Below are 15644 nucleotides of genomic sequence, written 5' to 3'. Positions count from 1 at the left end.
AAACACTGCTGAAGACATGGTGCCGCACAGGGATAAGGTTAACTTGCGGTTAGTCTGTGATTGTTCTATGATCTCCATAAACACCCAAAACACTGTGGTAGTGACCCTTGATCAATACAGGAATGATATGTACTAGCTAGTGATTTATGATGTGTAGTTTAAACTCCAAAACTCCCCTTGAGGTACATATACCAGCTTGTCTGCATTGTTTTTCAAAATAGATCTACACCTGTTTACAAAAGCTGGTTTTGGCTATGTGATCAAATGGAATTGGTTCCCCTGAAATTGAGATACGTCACATATGTATTTGGTGGTTTCTGATCTGAGACAAATACTGTCCTGTGTGACTGGAAAAGGTCCCTAGAATCTATGCCTGCATGTCTCAAAACCTTAATGTTTACCTGTATTTTATTTTATTTTATTGGGTTTTTTCTTATGCTGTATTGTAGACTTTCTCTTTCTCGGAGTCTCATGTAATTATTAACATAATTTGTGAAGTCATGTGAGTCCTTTCAATATTTTACCCTGGGTAACTAATTGCAGTCACCTGTTTTAATGTAAAACACTGTGCTTGAAAGGAAATATATTTTTGTAAAATGAAAATCAGGCTCAATGTATTTTAGAGTTCATTCCCCATTTAAGAAAATAATTTAGTTAAGAGAAGTAGGGGGGTGGGTGATGTGAGGTTGCTTTGTGGGTACAATGTGTGTTGCTTCAGTGATGTATGTAGTGAAGGCCCTGACTTCATGACAATGCAATATATCAGTGTAGCAAAACTGCACTTGTTTGTACCCCAAGAATATATGCAAATAAAAAATAAATGAGAAAAAATAAAATTTAGAATTTCCTGCTACATTTTAGAGAAGGATTAATAAAAACGTCTTTTATGTTTGGCTTATGCTCTTTCAAAGGGAAGCATATTTTGCATACTTTGTGATGGTGGGGTAGGGGAGAATATAAGCCTATTTTATTTGGCCATGGGATCAAGCCATAATATCCAATCAAACAATAAATACCAGGACTACAGCAATTTAATTTCCATCTATCTGATATCAAGAACTATCTCTCAAACTATTTAGAATTCAGAAGGGGCATAAACCCTGTGAATAATCATCTTCCTCAACCCTCAAATATGTGGCTGATTTAGAAGACACAAAATCATTTATAAAGATGATGACTTCTACTACATTGCATCCAATCTAGAATATTTTGGTTATATGATGTGCCAACAGTTTACATGCCATGTTCTCCATTTAAATATGTAAAGCCATCAGTTGTATGCCACATTTTAATTTAAGCATCGGTAATATGTGGGAAAAAATGTCCATCTTAAAATTGATAAAATACAAAGTTTACTAGAGAGGCACAACATCTTCCAGATCCATTTAAAAATAGTAGCAAACACTAGGGAGAAAAAGATATGCAGTATTGTATTGAGATTTCTTACTAAAATAATGAGCCATTGTAGTTCAATGAAATTTAGGTAGCATTATAAAGATTCACTACAGATATTCTTTGGGAAGGTTTTATGTATATTTAAACATATTTACTATGTATTCACAATTGTTACACTCACACATGCAAGTCTCAGTATGATAAAAATAATAAAAATAGGTACAAAACACTTACATACTTGGGATTCTTCTGGTGTATTTTTTGCATTGTTTTCTGACCAGCATATTTATTTACATATTTAATACTTTCTATATCACAACAGCAGAAAAATGACAGCCCCTATAAAATGATACCCATGAGAGCATGATTCATCAGATTCATTAAAGTATAGAATTTCTTCCTCAACGTGAATGTAAATTCTCTGATACCAATACAGCTGAATTTTATGCCAACAACATCTCCACAATCAATCAATACATATATGTCCCTTCCTGTTTGTTCCCTCTGGCTTACATTCAATTGACATTTATTGGGAAAGGTATTACCTCCTGACTGGCAGCATACTCAACACTATTCCCTGATGGGAAATGGCATGCAAGTTTGAAAAGAAGCTTGTCCACATTTGCTGCAGTCTTGAGGTTTCACACTTACGTAAATTGTGTGGAATAATGAGCTATTCCCTCTCAATGACAACTTTCAGATATTCACTTGTTTCATGATTTCTTTCTGCTATGAGTTTTCTGATGTAGAATGAGGCTAAATTTGTGGGAGAAACTTTTCCAACACTCACTACATCCATAAGGTTTCTCACCTGTGTGAGTTCTTTGATGTATAATAAGATGTGACTTCTGGGCAAAAGATTTCTGACATTTGCTGCATTCATGAGGTTTCTCTCCTGTATGTGTTTTCTGATGTAAAACAAGGCTAAACTTGATGGGGAAAGTTTTCCCACATTCACTGCATCCATATGGTTTCTCTCCTGTATGGATTCTCTGATGAATAATGAGGCTAAACTTGTGAGAGAAAGTTTTCCCACATTCAAGGCATTCATAAGGTTTCTCTCCCGAGTGAATTCTCTGATGGATAAGGAGATAGGACTTCCGGCTGAAGGCTTTGTGGCATTCACTGCATTCATAAGGTTTCTCTCCGGTGTGAGACCTCTGATGAATAGTTAGGTGTGACTTTTGAGTGAAAGCCTTCTGACACTGGCTGCACTCATAGGGTTTCTCACCTGTATGAGTTCTTTGGTGTAGGATGAGACTAAATTTGATGGAGAACATTTTTCCACATTCATTGCATCCATAGGGTTTCTCTCCCGTGTGAGTTCTCCAGTGCGTATTGAGAAGTGACTTCACACTGAAGCCTTTCCCACATTCACTGCAATGATAAGGTTTCTCTCCTGTGTGAGTTCTCTGATGTCTAATGAGCTCAGATCTCTGGATGAAGGCTTTCCCACATTCACTACATCCATAAGGCTTTTCCCCAGTATGAGTTTTTTGATGTAGAATGAGGCTAAACTTAAGGGGGAATGTTTTCCCACATTCATCACAGCCATAGGGTTTCTCTCCTGTGTGAGCTCTCTGATGAATAATGAGCTGTGACTTATTGCTGAAACTTTTCTGACATTCACCACAACTATAGGGTTTCTCTCCTGTATGAATTCTTTGATGTAATGTGAGTTGTGACTTATCACTGAAGCCTTTCTGACATATATGACACTTGAAGTGTTTCTCTCCTGTGTGAGTTCTTTGATGTTTATTAAGGCATGACTTATCAGTAAAAGCTTTCCCACACTTATTGCACTCATAGGGTTTCTCTCCTGTATGGGTTCTCTGGTGTAAAATAAGATGGGACTTCTGGCTGAAGGCTTTCTGACATCTACTGCATCCATAGGGTTTCTCTCCTGTATGTGTTCTTCGATGCTTATTGAGATCTGACTTCTGGGAAAAGACTTTCTCACAGTCACTGCAGTCATAGTGTTTCTCTCCTGTTTGAGTTTTCCAATGTTTAATGAGCTGTGACTCATGGCTGAAAACCTTTACACATGCATTATATCCACTGCATTGTTTTCCAGTATGAATTTTCCCATGCTTAGTGTAAAGAAAAAATTTATCATATCCATTAAATTCAACTTCCTCTCTTGTATAGTTTCCATCCTGAATAACGTAGTCTAGATTCGGTTTCAGATGTTTCCCAAGTGTGTCCAATGTGTGAGATCTTGGTGCTGAAGGGACACAAAGGTTTGAACACAGATAAGATACTATTTTCCCAAATGTATGATATTTGTGATCACTAGTTTCAAGGCTGCTTTGGTTTTGTTGGTGCCATTCTGTATGATCGTTGACTTGCCAGGCATCCCCTAGAAAGGAGACCAATGAATTCCAGTGATTGTGTAATAAAAAGGGTAGAATCTCGTAGCAAAGGCAAAGGAGAGAAGAGGAAGTGAGACTGTGGGTAGAGAATGAAAGTCTGAGACAGTTATAAGTGGAAGGAAGAAAAACATACAAAAAATTATAAGGGATAAGGGGTATGGGATGTACACAAACTGAGAAGGGAGGAAAATTTATGAATACTTGAGGGCATAAGAAAAGGGAGCTACGACTGTGGGTTGAGGGGATGGAGACAAGGAGAAACAGGTAAATGGAAGATGCCAGGGAGACAGATTGACCAGGAAAGCAAGTTCCAGGATGAGACAGAGAGGGATCTGATCAAAGTACATAAAAGAAAGACCTGTATTCTTTTAAAAGCCAAGCAAAAGAGTTCTATTATGGAAAGATTAAAAAATAGAGGCAATTTTAAGGTAGGTGGGGAGTTTATGTCAGCTGTTTTGAGTCACATTCAGAACTTAAACAGAAATGTTGTTTGGAGAAAAAAATTTCTCCAGACAACATTTCAGAGGTATATCCCTATTTCTGACCAACTAGGATATACTTCCATTTCTCCCATAGGGCTGTTTTTTCACTTACGTGGATGAATCTGATTCTGGATTTCTTCCTCTATTATCCATGGTTTTCCTTGTTCCAAGGGGAAGAATGCATCTGCTTTGGTAACCTGATACCCTATTCAAGGAAAATTATAGAGGACCGATGGACCCAAATATTTGAGCTACAAGATTTCTGAAAAATGGCAAAAATTACATTTAAGGGGCTGAACAATTTGCATCTTGGCCAAGTTAAGGCCTTTTACTTTGGAGGTAAGAAAAAAAACACTCTGTTAGAGGCCAGAAAGGTACTGAGAATCTATGATATGTGAAACTCAAGTCTTAAAAAAAGTAAAGCATTTATGAAGCCCCACCCCTTTATCACTGAGAAAGGAAAGGTAATTGATCGCCTACACTGGAGAAGCTGTACTTACCCACTGATAGTAGGTTGCTATAATTTTCCAACATCACATCTTGATACAAGTTCTTCTGAACAGGGTCCAGTAGCTGCCACTCCTCCCAGGTGAAACCCACAGCCACATCCTTGAATGACAGTGAGCCCTGTAATAGAACATTCCTGTTCATTCTAAAAGATTATCATTGGATAATACTATGAAGAAAAATAGGAATTTCTTATAATAACTTTTCCCATAAGTCATTTGACTGCCTTCCATGGAACTAGTTTTGTGTTATACTAACATGTACCAGTTTTGTATAGGGAAAAGGAAACATTTTTTATTTAGAAAATCCGATCTTTGTGCTTCCATTCAATCATTCACTGACTCAAATGTTCAATCATTCATTCACAAAAGAGAAACACAAAGTTCTTAAATCCTTTAATCTAGAAACCTAGAAATCACTTACAACTTATTTGTATTCACCTATGTGTCAGACACTGTAGTAGGCATTCTTTATAAATAAAACTCACTTCTACCCTGAAGGAGCATTCTAGCTTGCAAAGAGAAAAATGAAAGCTGCGTGAGACTACAATATATTTATACAGGGCAAGTAAGATATATATACCCTTGTGGGCACCAATAGGGAGGAGGAAAAATGATAAAGGTTAAGCTTTATAGAGATGACTATGGAACTAATTCTTATGAGATCAATTCCATGTTTTACAGTGAGTTGCAGAGGGGAGAGGTGGCATGGCATTCCAGAAAGAAATAACATGAAAGATGGCACGAGGAAACCACAGTCATTCACCAGATAGGTTGACAAGAGAAGAGGGTATAGTGAGATAATAAGAAAAAGAGATAAAGAGGCACACTAACTCCAGACAAGAATGCACCTGTCCTATAGCTATGGATGATCCATGAAAAGGTTTACATGTGAGGGAATAATATGATCAACTTGGTGTTTTAGAAATAGATCTCTGTAGGAAAGTACTGCCCAATTATGAAAATGTTGTATCTGTCCTGTCCAAAATGGTAGCCACTGGCCACCATAGCCGTCAAGTAGCTATTGAACACTTGAATCCATAAATATATAATAAAGATATGTAAATAAAGAACACAAAGAATGGGATTAATCCCAGGATTGCAAGGTTGCCTTAATATTTGGAAATCAAAGTAATTCATCATATTAGCAGAATGAAGAGGAAAACTGATACGATGATTTCAATAGATGCTAAAAAATTTCTGACAAATTTCAACACCCATCTATGAAAATCACTCAGAAAACTAGGGAGAAAAAGCTAGGAAAGGAAAGGAACTTCCTCAATCAATATTGAAAGAATTCTGTACAGGGCTTAAATATCTGACCTCAAGACCTACCAAAAAGCTATGGTAATTAAGAATGTTTGGCACAGGCATAAGGGTCAATAAACACATCAAAGGAACAGCTCAGGAACACCCACAGTTATACAATTATTAGACCTTTCTGCAAAGGAACCGAAGCAATCCAATGGGGAAAGTCTTTCCAACAATGATGCTGAGACTACTAAATAAATATATGGAAGAGAATGAACCTTGATTCCTGCCTCAGATCACATACAAATTAAAGTGAACTAAAGAGACACAAACACTACATCCAATGTGTACACCAGTATTTGATCCTGGGCTAGGAAAAAAAATGACAATAAGGGATATTTTAAAGGGAACTGGCAGAATTTGAACAGTCTATAAATTAGAGAATAGTCTTGTATTCATAATAAATTGTATCAATTGGATAAAAAACCAATTTTGATACTGTATTGTGGTTAAGTAAATGCCCTTTTTCTTATGAAATATAGACTACAGTATTTGGAGGCAAGGGGCATGTTGCTACAACTTATACTCAAATGTGTTCAGAAAAAAATGATGTGTGTGTGAATACAATTATGCATTGCTTAATGAAAAGGATACATTCTGAGAAACACATTATTTGGAGATTTTGTCCTTATGCGATCATTATAAAGTGTACTTACACAAACCTAGATGGTACAGCCTACTACATACCTAGGGTGATATAGAGTAGGCTACAAACCTGGCTGTGTTATTGTACTGAATACTGTAGGCAATTGTAACACAATGGTAAGCACTTATGTATCTAAACATATCTAAACATAGAAAAGCTACAGTAAAAGTATAGTATGAAAGATAAAAAATGGTATACCGGTATAGGGCACTTAGTATGAATGGAGCTTTTAGGACTGGAAGTTTCTCTGAGTGAGTCAGTGAGTGAGTGGTGAGTGAACGTGAAGGCCTAGGACATCACTGTACACTACTGCAGACTTTATAAACACGGTAGCACACTTAAGCTACACTCAATTTATAAAAAAATTTTCTTTCTTCAAGAATAAATTAACCTTGGCTTAGTGGAGGACCACTTCATATATACAGTTCATTGTTGACCAAAACATTGTTATGCAGTGCATGACAGTATATATATTCACTTATATGTTATATATTATAAATTATATACCTATGTTTACATATTCACACACATATGTAATTTTTCTGAGGTCATTTAAAGAGTAATATATTCATATATATTAAATATGTATATATGTACACATACACACATACTGTGATATAATAAGAATATATATATTTGGTCTCTGCTCCCAGTTCCTGACACAAGAGCTCCTGAATCCCTTGGGATTTCTTGGGTGATAGGAGCATCTTTTATTCCAATGGGACTGCTCTTGGGAGACTCCTGAACAGTCTCAGAATGAGGTCTGCCGGCCAGAGGAACCAACCATGTGATTACAGGGTTGGAACTTTAGACCCACCCTCTAATTTCCAGGGAGAGGAAAGGGGCTGAAGGTTGAACCAACCCCAATGGCCAGTGATGTAATCAGTCGTGCTTAGTAAGGAAGCCTCCATAAAAACCAACTCAAAAGGACCGGGTTGTAAGAGCTTCTGGAGAGCTAAACACATGGAGGAGCCCAGAGGGTGGCATACCTGGGAGAGGGCCTGGAAATTCCGAGTCCCTCCCCCACATACCCTGACCTACACATCTGCTCATCTGACTGTTCATCTGTATCCTTTATAACAATGTAGTAAATGTAAGTGTTTCCCTGAGTTCTATGAGCAAATTAATCTAATTCGAGGAAGGGGTTATAAGAACTCCCAATTTATAGCTGGTTGGTCAGAGGTACAAATCACAGCCTGAGACTTGTGACTGGCATCTAGAATGGGGGCAGTTTTGTGGGACTGAAACCTTCAACTTCATGTTCTGACACTAGTATCAGAATTGAATTGAATTACAGGACATCCTGTTGGTGTCTGCTGGAGAATTGGTTGTTGGTGAGGAGAAATCCCCACATGTTTTGGTGGCCAGAGGTGAAGTATTCTGTGGTGAGTGGTGTGAGAGTTGGAAAGCACTTTGTTTTTTTCTGTCTCATATATATACTTATGCACACACACACAGCACGAGAGAAAGCAAGAGAGCGCATGCACACACAAGAGAAACAGAGAAAGGAATGATAAAGCAAATGTGGCACAGTGTTAACAACCGGTGAATCTGGGTTAAGGGTGTTCTTTGTAAAAGTTCTTTGTACTATTCTTGCAACTTTCCTGTAAGTTTGAAATCCTTCGAAGATAAAAAATGTTAGAGATTGAAAAGCAAAACACACCATTAGCAAAGAAAAAATACTGAAACGTATATCTGATCTCTAACATATGTAACAAACTCTCCAAATTGAGAAGGAAAAGACCAACATCCAAAAAGAATTTTAAGCTGGGTGTGGTGGCTGAGGCCTGTAATCCCAGCACTTTGGGAGACCGTGGTGGGAGGATCACTCGAGCCCAGGAGTTCAAGACCAGCCTGGGCAACATAGTGAGACCCCTGTCTCTGTGAAAAGAAAAAAAGAAAAGAAAACAAGGAAGGAAGGAAAAAAAGAAGGAAGAAAGAAGGAAAAAATATATTATGCTAAAAACCTTGGGTCTGAGTCTATATTTGAAAAAAACACAAAGAGAATTATGAGTAAATAGTATGAATAGTCAACTCGCAGAGGTAAACATAAATGGCTTTAAAGCACATGAAAAAATCCCTAACTTCACTTATAAGAGATATGCAAATTAAAACTATCGTGACACGGCATGTTTTTTTACCTATTGAACTGACAAGAATGAAAGATTCTAATGCTGTGCTAGTGTAAACTGCAACTAAGGACAGCAAAGCAGGAGAGAAGGGAATCTGCCTGGAGTGGGGGCAGGAAGGGGTGTGAACTCAAATATGGTGGTAAGGAAACGCTTCACTGAGAACCTGACACCTGAGGAACGACTTAAGGAAAGTCATGTGGATAACTCGGGAAAAGCATTTCAGATCAAGGGAAGAGAGAAGCCAAACATCCTGAGGCAGAAGCACGGCTGGTACATTCCGAGACAAGCAAGGAGGTCAGTACAACTCTTTGGGTGCCACCGGGATGCTCAAAGGTCATGCTCAAGGGAAATGCTCATTGAAGCATTTTGGATTTCGGATCTTCAGATTAGTAATGCTCAACTGCTACATATAATGCAAATATTCTCAAATCTTAAGAAAAATCTGAAATCAGAAACACTTTGGCCCAAGCATTTTGGATAAGGGATGCTCAACCAATTGACATTTGGGGACGTGTAGTCTTAGCTGTGGGGCCTGTACTGGGCATTGTAGGATGTTTAGCAGCATCTTAGCCTCTATCCACTAGGTCCCATTAGTACTCCTCCCCAGGTGTGACATGAAGAATGTCTCCAGACATTCCCAGATGTCCCCTGAAGGACAAAAATCACCCCAATGTGAGAAGCACTGATTTAAATAAAAAACTAAATTTCAAAGGCTGTTTGGAGAAGACCATTTGATGGTCATAGAATCCCTCTATTCTTCTTGATAATCTAGGTTTTATCCCTAGATAAAATCAGTCCACCAGGAAGCTGTGGGTTTGGGCCCCTGAAGCACTCTGATTGCTGAGTTTGGCTTTGGTATGACACCACCGGCTTGTCTGAGGCCTGCTCAGAAACAACCAAAAGAAACTTACCATTTAATTCAATAGTGGTTTGCTATTGCGGGCACTAGACTCTACATGATCTAAGTAATGACTCGTTAAAGAAATGTCTTTTTACTTAATTGACGTGAAATATTTACTTTCCTAGAGGCGCTTTCTACTTAGGGCAAAGCAAATGATTTCTTATGTCCATGTGGTATACTGTATTTCCTAAACATAGCCTCGGTAATATCTCATGGTCCCAAACCCCTTCTACCGTGTCACCTTGCCACTCCCACACCAAGAGGTGGAGCCTATTCCTCCCCCCTTGAATCTGGCCAGTCTTAGTGATTTGCTTGCAACCAACAGAATGCAGCAGAAGTGACTCTACAGACTTTTGAGGCTAAGGCAGAAAAGGCCACGTAGCTTCACCCTGGGCCTCTCAGGATTCAACATCGTGCTCAAGCCACGGGAGGAGGCCAGGCAGAGCTGTTCCGGTCACCAGCCTCAGCCGAGCCTAGCTTTCACGTCAACCCAGCCTGGGAAACAGATATGGGAATGAAGAAGCCTTCAGATGATTGCAGCCCCCAACCTTTTGAGTCTGCTTAGCTGAGATTCCAGACATCATGGTATGGAAATAAGCTGTGCAGTGAGATTAATACAGTGGGTCTGCGTTGTCCACACACTGCACATTCCAAAGAAAGTTTTAACCCTTGCCTGTTCCTGGGAAGTAACCTTTAAGCCCTTATAATATATTGCTTGATAAGAGCATCTTTATTTACCTGGGAGCCTTGGGCCACACCAGACAGCTATGCTAACAATGTACGGTGGATGCTATGGTCCAAACTTCGGCAGCTTGACCTCTGAAGGGGCCGGAGACTGAGGTCAGCCACTCCTGTGGTCAGCCTTGCCCACATGGCTGAACCAACATAAGAACCCTGGACACCAGGCTCAAGTGAGCTTCCTTGACTAGCAACACTCCATGCATATTGTCATTGTCCCAAATCATTACTGAGAGAATTAAGCACTGTCACGTAACTCCATTAGGAGAGGTCAATTGGAAGTTTTCTCACTGCACCTCCTAAACACCCTGCCCTATGTACCTTTCTCTGTTGCTGATTTTAATCTGTATCCTTTCACTGTAATAAACTATACACATGGGTATAACAGCTTTGCTGAATCCTGTGAGTTATTCCAGAAAAAAACTGAACCTGAAGGTGGTCTTGGGAACCCCAGAACACATAAACCATTACCATGGAGCCCTGTCTCACTTCCTGACTCACTGAATCCATGAGGATGACAAAAATAAATTCACACCCCACTTGGTTTGGGGTGGCTTTTTATACAGCAACAGATTAACTGGAACAGGGAATACAGTCATGTGCCAAATAATGATATTTTGGTCCATGACAGACAACATATATGAGGGCGGTCCCATCAGATTAGAATGGAGCTGAAATATTCCTATCACCTAGTGACACAATAGCCATCATAATGTCGTAGCACATGGCATTACTCATGGGTTTGTGGTGACACTGGTGGAAATAAATTAGTGCTGCCAGTCATATAAAAGAAAAGCACACACAATTATGAACAGTATTAATACTTAATAATAAACAACTGCTGCTGGTTTATGTATTTTCTGCATAATACTTTTTATTATATTAATAATTTTAGAGTATTTTTATTCTTCTACTTATAAAAAAAAAAGTTAACTGCAAAAGAGCCTTAGGCAGGGCCTTAAGAAGGTATTCCATAAGAAGACATTGATATCCTAGGAGATGACAATTTCATGCATTTTACTGCCCCTGAAGACCTTCCAGTGGGACAAGATGTGTAGGTGGAAGACAGTCACTCTGATAATCCTGACCCTGGGTAGGCCTAGGCTAATGTGTGTGTATATCATAGTTTTTAACAAAAAAGTTTAAAAAGTAAAAATAAAAATGTTAAAAGTAGAAAAAAGCTTATAGAATAAGGATATAAACAAAGAAAATATTTTTATACTGCTGTACAATATTTGTGTTTTATGCTAAGTGTTATTATAAAAGAGTCAAAAAGTTAAAAAAAATTAAAAAGTTTATAAAATAAAACGGTTATAGTAAGCTACACATAATTTATTATTGAGATTTTTTTAAATATAAATTTAGTGGAGCTTAAGTGTCCAGTGTCTATAAAGTCCACAGTTGGCCGGGCGCGGTGGCTCACACCTGTAATCCTAGCACTCTGGGAGGCTGAGGTGGGTGGATTGCTCAAGGTCAGGAGTTCGAGACCAGACTGAGAAAGAATAAGATCCCATCTCTACTGAATATAGAAAGAAATTATCTGGACAACTAAAAATATATATATAGAAAAAATTAGCCAGGCATAGTGGCGCATGCCTGTAGTCCCAGCTACTCGGGAGGCTGAGCCAGGAAGATCACTTGAGCCCAGGAGTTTGAGGTTGCTGTGAACTAGGCTGATACCATGGCACTCTAGCCCAGGCAACAGAGCCAGACTCTGTCTCAAAAAAAAAAAAAAAAAAAAAAAAAAGAAAATACAAAAATAAATATAAATAAAAGTCCACAGTAGTGTACAGTGATGTCCTCGGCCTTCGCATTCACTCACCACTCACTCACTGACTCACCCAGAGCAACTTCCAATCTTATAAGCTCCATTCATAGCAAGCAATACAGGTGTACCATATTTTATCTTTTATATTATATTTTAACTGTACCTTTTCCATATTTAGATACACAAATACTTACCATTGTGTTATAACTGCCTACAGTATTCAGTACAGTAATATTCGGTATAGGTTTTTAGCCTAGAAGCAATAGCCTAGGAGCTATAGCACATAGCCTAGGTGTGTAGCAGGCTCAACCATCTAGGTTTATCAAGTACACTCTATGATGTTTGCACAATCATGGAATCGCCTAATGATGCATTTCTCAGAATGTATCCCCATCGTTAAGAGATGCATGATTGTATTAGGGACAAGTTTGCCCCCCAATTTTATTAACTGTTTAAAACCTCACGGACTATAACCTATGTTCTAACTTTAAGCTCTCTGTATAAACATATGATTTACATATTCCCATTGCAACCTGGCTGTGAAGTTGATCTTTAATCTCATTATATTTTTACTGAATTCTGATATTTACTTATTCATGCTGTATCTGGCATAGAGTACTGCTCATAAATATTGAACATACATATTATTCTTTTAATTATAAGTATTACTAAACTTCTTCCACTTTTCATTGGAAAACCAAGTGAAAATTAATATATAATTAACAACTCACTTGGGACTTGGACATTTTCTGAAGCCCTTAGACCCAGCCAGCAACTCTATTATTTGCTCTGTTGTTGACTCTGGGCTCTTCTCTGAAGGTGGTCTCTGGTCAAGGATAAAGTGCTGATCTTGGTACCTTTACTTCTTTCCCTCATAGGAAATATTTTATCCCAGGAAGCCAGGACCTGAGGATTAAAGAAATTCACTGCTGTAATAAACTGTGAGTATAACAGATTTTCTGAGTTGTGTGAGTCCTTATATCTATGTGTGTTTTAGATACACACACACACCCACACACATATATATGTACAATTATCTAAAAGTTAAGTGTTTTCTTCAGGTGGTAGGTTAATATAATAATTTAAAGAAAAAATAATACATATTACCTGATAGTTGATTTTATAATAAACAGAGAAAGGAGGAAAAATGTCAATAATGAGAACTTTTTAAAAGCCTAAAAACTCCAGAGAAACAGGTATAAACAGTGGACTACTGTTTGCAAATCTGTTTTGTGTACCTACTATATGCTGGACATGTTTATTATATGAGTAGTTACTATTGATTTTTTAAAAAAAACAAATGGGAAAAGGATCTCAGAGAGGTTGAGAAACTTGCCCAAGTTCACACAGTAAGTACAAAATCCAGACAAAATCTAGGTCTGCCCAAATCCCAAGTCTGTATTCTCTTTTCTCCATGTCAAACTCATCTGCAGGTGTTCTGATTGCTTACCTAGAAAACCTATAAGAATCAATTAAAACACATGAGTAATAATAAAATAGTTCAGTAAGGAAAAGAAAATATTTCTTAAATTAGCTGCTTTTCTACCTACCAGAAAATAAAAAATAACAAAAAGTTCAAGCAGAAATAAAAGCCATTTGCAATAGCAGCAAAAATATATATGATCTGGGACTAAAGATAACAAGTAATGTCCAGACCTATATGAGTATTTTAATATGTCTTGTCTACCTAAATTATTGCAAAGATTTAATGTAATTTCAGACAACACTGCAAGGGAATCCACGTATATAATACTATGCAGATATCAACAAGGCTCTGTACCAAAATCAGTAATGGTGGAACAATTTTATCATATAAGGTTAAGTTTTTTAAAAAAGCAAATTATAAACTACTTATTCAGTGTTATCACATTTTTACAATAAAACAAATCACAGAAATATATGGAAAAGAAAATAAAACAAAATGATAACAATGTGTATCTCTGGGTATCAGGATTTGGGATGTGGGAATGTCCCCTTATGTATCAGAAGGACCTAAAAGGGAAGAACCTAGAGAAATAAGCAGTAAGTTTGAAGACCAGAGTCCCAGACACCACGACTTTCATAATAAGTATTTCACCTTAGATTTGTTTGGACCCCAGTCATTTCAAAGCAATTTTCATTGTTGTGGAAACATTGAGGATGTTCATCACATGGGGTGATTCAGAGGACAGAGGAAGTTGGAAAGCAGGTTTTAAAGAAGGCAGTAACGTCATCTATGAGAAGTCAGTGAGCTTGAAAATCCCAACGCCCTCCAAAACCCAAAGACTTTCTGAAGTTCCAACTCCCACAAATCTCTTGGCTACCAATGCCTACCTACATCATAATTAAAATATGGATCACACAGCCAGCCCAGATCATTCTGATTTTGAGTCCTACTATCACTGTCCGTCCTATCAAGACCCAAACACTCAGACCCTCCAAGACAAGGCTGCCCCAAACAATGACCTCTTCACAAGGCCGCCTCGCTCACTGACCATCCCCAAGGATGCACCGATCACTGACCTCCCTCTTCCCAACTATATCCAAACATTGACCTAAGCCAAGAACATCTCAGTCACTGACCTCACCTGTTGGACACTTCCATTAGTGACCAATCTTCCCAGCACATCCCAAGGATTCGCCTTTTTCCAAGGATGCTTCAGTCGCTGACACCGTCCCTTTCTCCTTGAGGCTGCCCCAAGAACTGAGCCTCCCCAAGAAGACCTTCTTAGGCACTGACACACCCCCAAAGACACCCAGCTTCCTTCAAGGGCACCCCAATCACCGACCCCAAGAACATCCCAACGACTGAACCACTCCCGAAGTCACGCCAATCACTGATCTGCCTCCAAGACCACCGCAGTCACTAACCCCCTACAAATTCTAACCCCAAGCACTCACATTCTTCTCCAGCCCACCCCAGTCCCGGACCACTCTCAGGCCGTCACCATTCCCTACCCTCCCGCTTCTCCACAACGGCTTCTACTGTCACGGACTCCCCACAAACTCCCCTACCATAAACCCCAAATCTCCTCGAATCCAGCTCCTGATTCCGCTCCCGGAAGGCGAAACTGAAACCCCCGTTAAAAGATCCCTTAGCGCACCGGCTGGGTCGAAAGAGCCACGATCCATCACTACTGCTTCAGACTCACAAGCCGGGCGCTCCACCTCACTCGTCAGGTTTAACCTCCGTAACCTCCGAGTCTGCAGGCTGCCAACCATCACCCCGGGTAGATTCGGTTAGGATTTCGGGTCTTTTAGACAAAGACTCTGAGGAAGAGTATGGCGGCGCCCTTTAACCGATTTATTTGGGGATCGCCATCTTGGAAAGTTGTCCGTACAACCGCTTTCCCCACCCAAGATAACCATTGGTCCCCGTGAGCAAATCGCAAGCACCGCAAAGGGCGATGCGCA

General features: G+C 38.9%; 1 protein-coding gene across 4 annotated transcripts; it reads right to left on the bottom strand.

Annotated features, from left to right (window-relative positions):
* Nucleotides 1-1349: 1349 nt before the first annotated feature.
* LOC105882871 (uncharacterized) lies at nucleotides 1350-15519 on the bottom strand. Of its 4 annotated transcripts, none has more exons than XM_012785561.3 (5): nucleotides 15335-15519; nucleotides 12983-13157; nucleotides 4750-4876; nucleotides 4362-4454; nucleotides 1350-3754 (listed from the first exon to the last, which is right to left on the bottom strand). In XM_012785561.3, the coding sequence occupies exons 2-5, from the start codon at nucleotides 12995-12997 to the stop codon at nucleotides 2109-2111; spliced, it is 1881 nt and encodes a 626-aa protein (XP_012641015.2). In that variant the 5' UTR covers nucleotides 12998-13157; nucleotides 15335-15519; the 3' UTR covers nucleotides 1350-2108. The 4 variants fall into 4 exon arrangements, with proteins under 4 accessions (XP_012641015.2, XP_012641025.2, XP_012641023.2 ...); XM_012785571.3 differs by having other exon boundaries at nucleotides 1350-3619; XM_012785569.3 differs by lacking the exon at nucleotides 4362-4454.
* Nucleotides 15520-15644: the final 125 nt, after the last annotated feature.

Source organism: Microcebus murinus, chromosome 32, assembly GCF_040939455.1.
Source record: "Microcebus murinus isolate Inina chromosome 32, M.murinus_Inina_mat1.0, whole genome shotgun sequence".
NCBI lineage: Eukaryota > Metazoa > Chordata > Mammalia > Primates > Cheirogaleidae > Microcebus > Microcebus murinus.
This window is presented reverse-complemented; position numbering and strand designations above follow the sequence as displayed.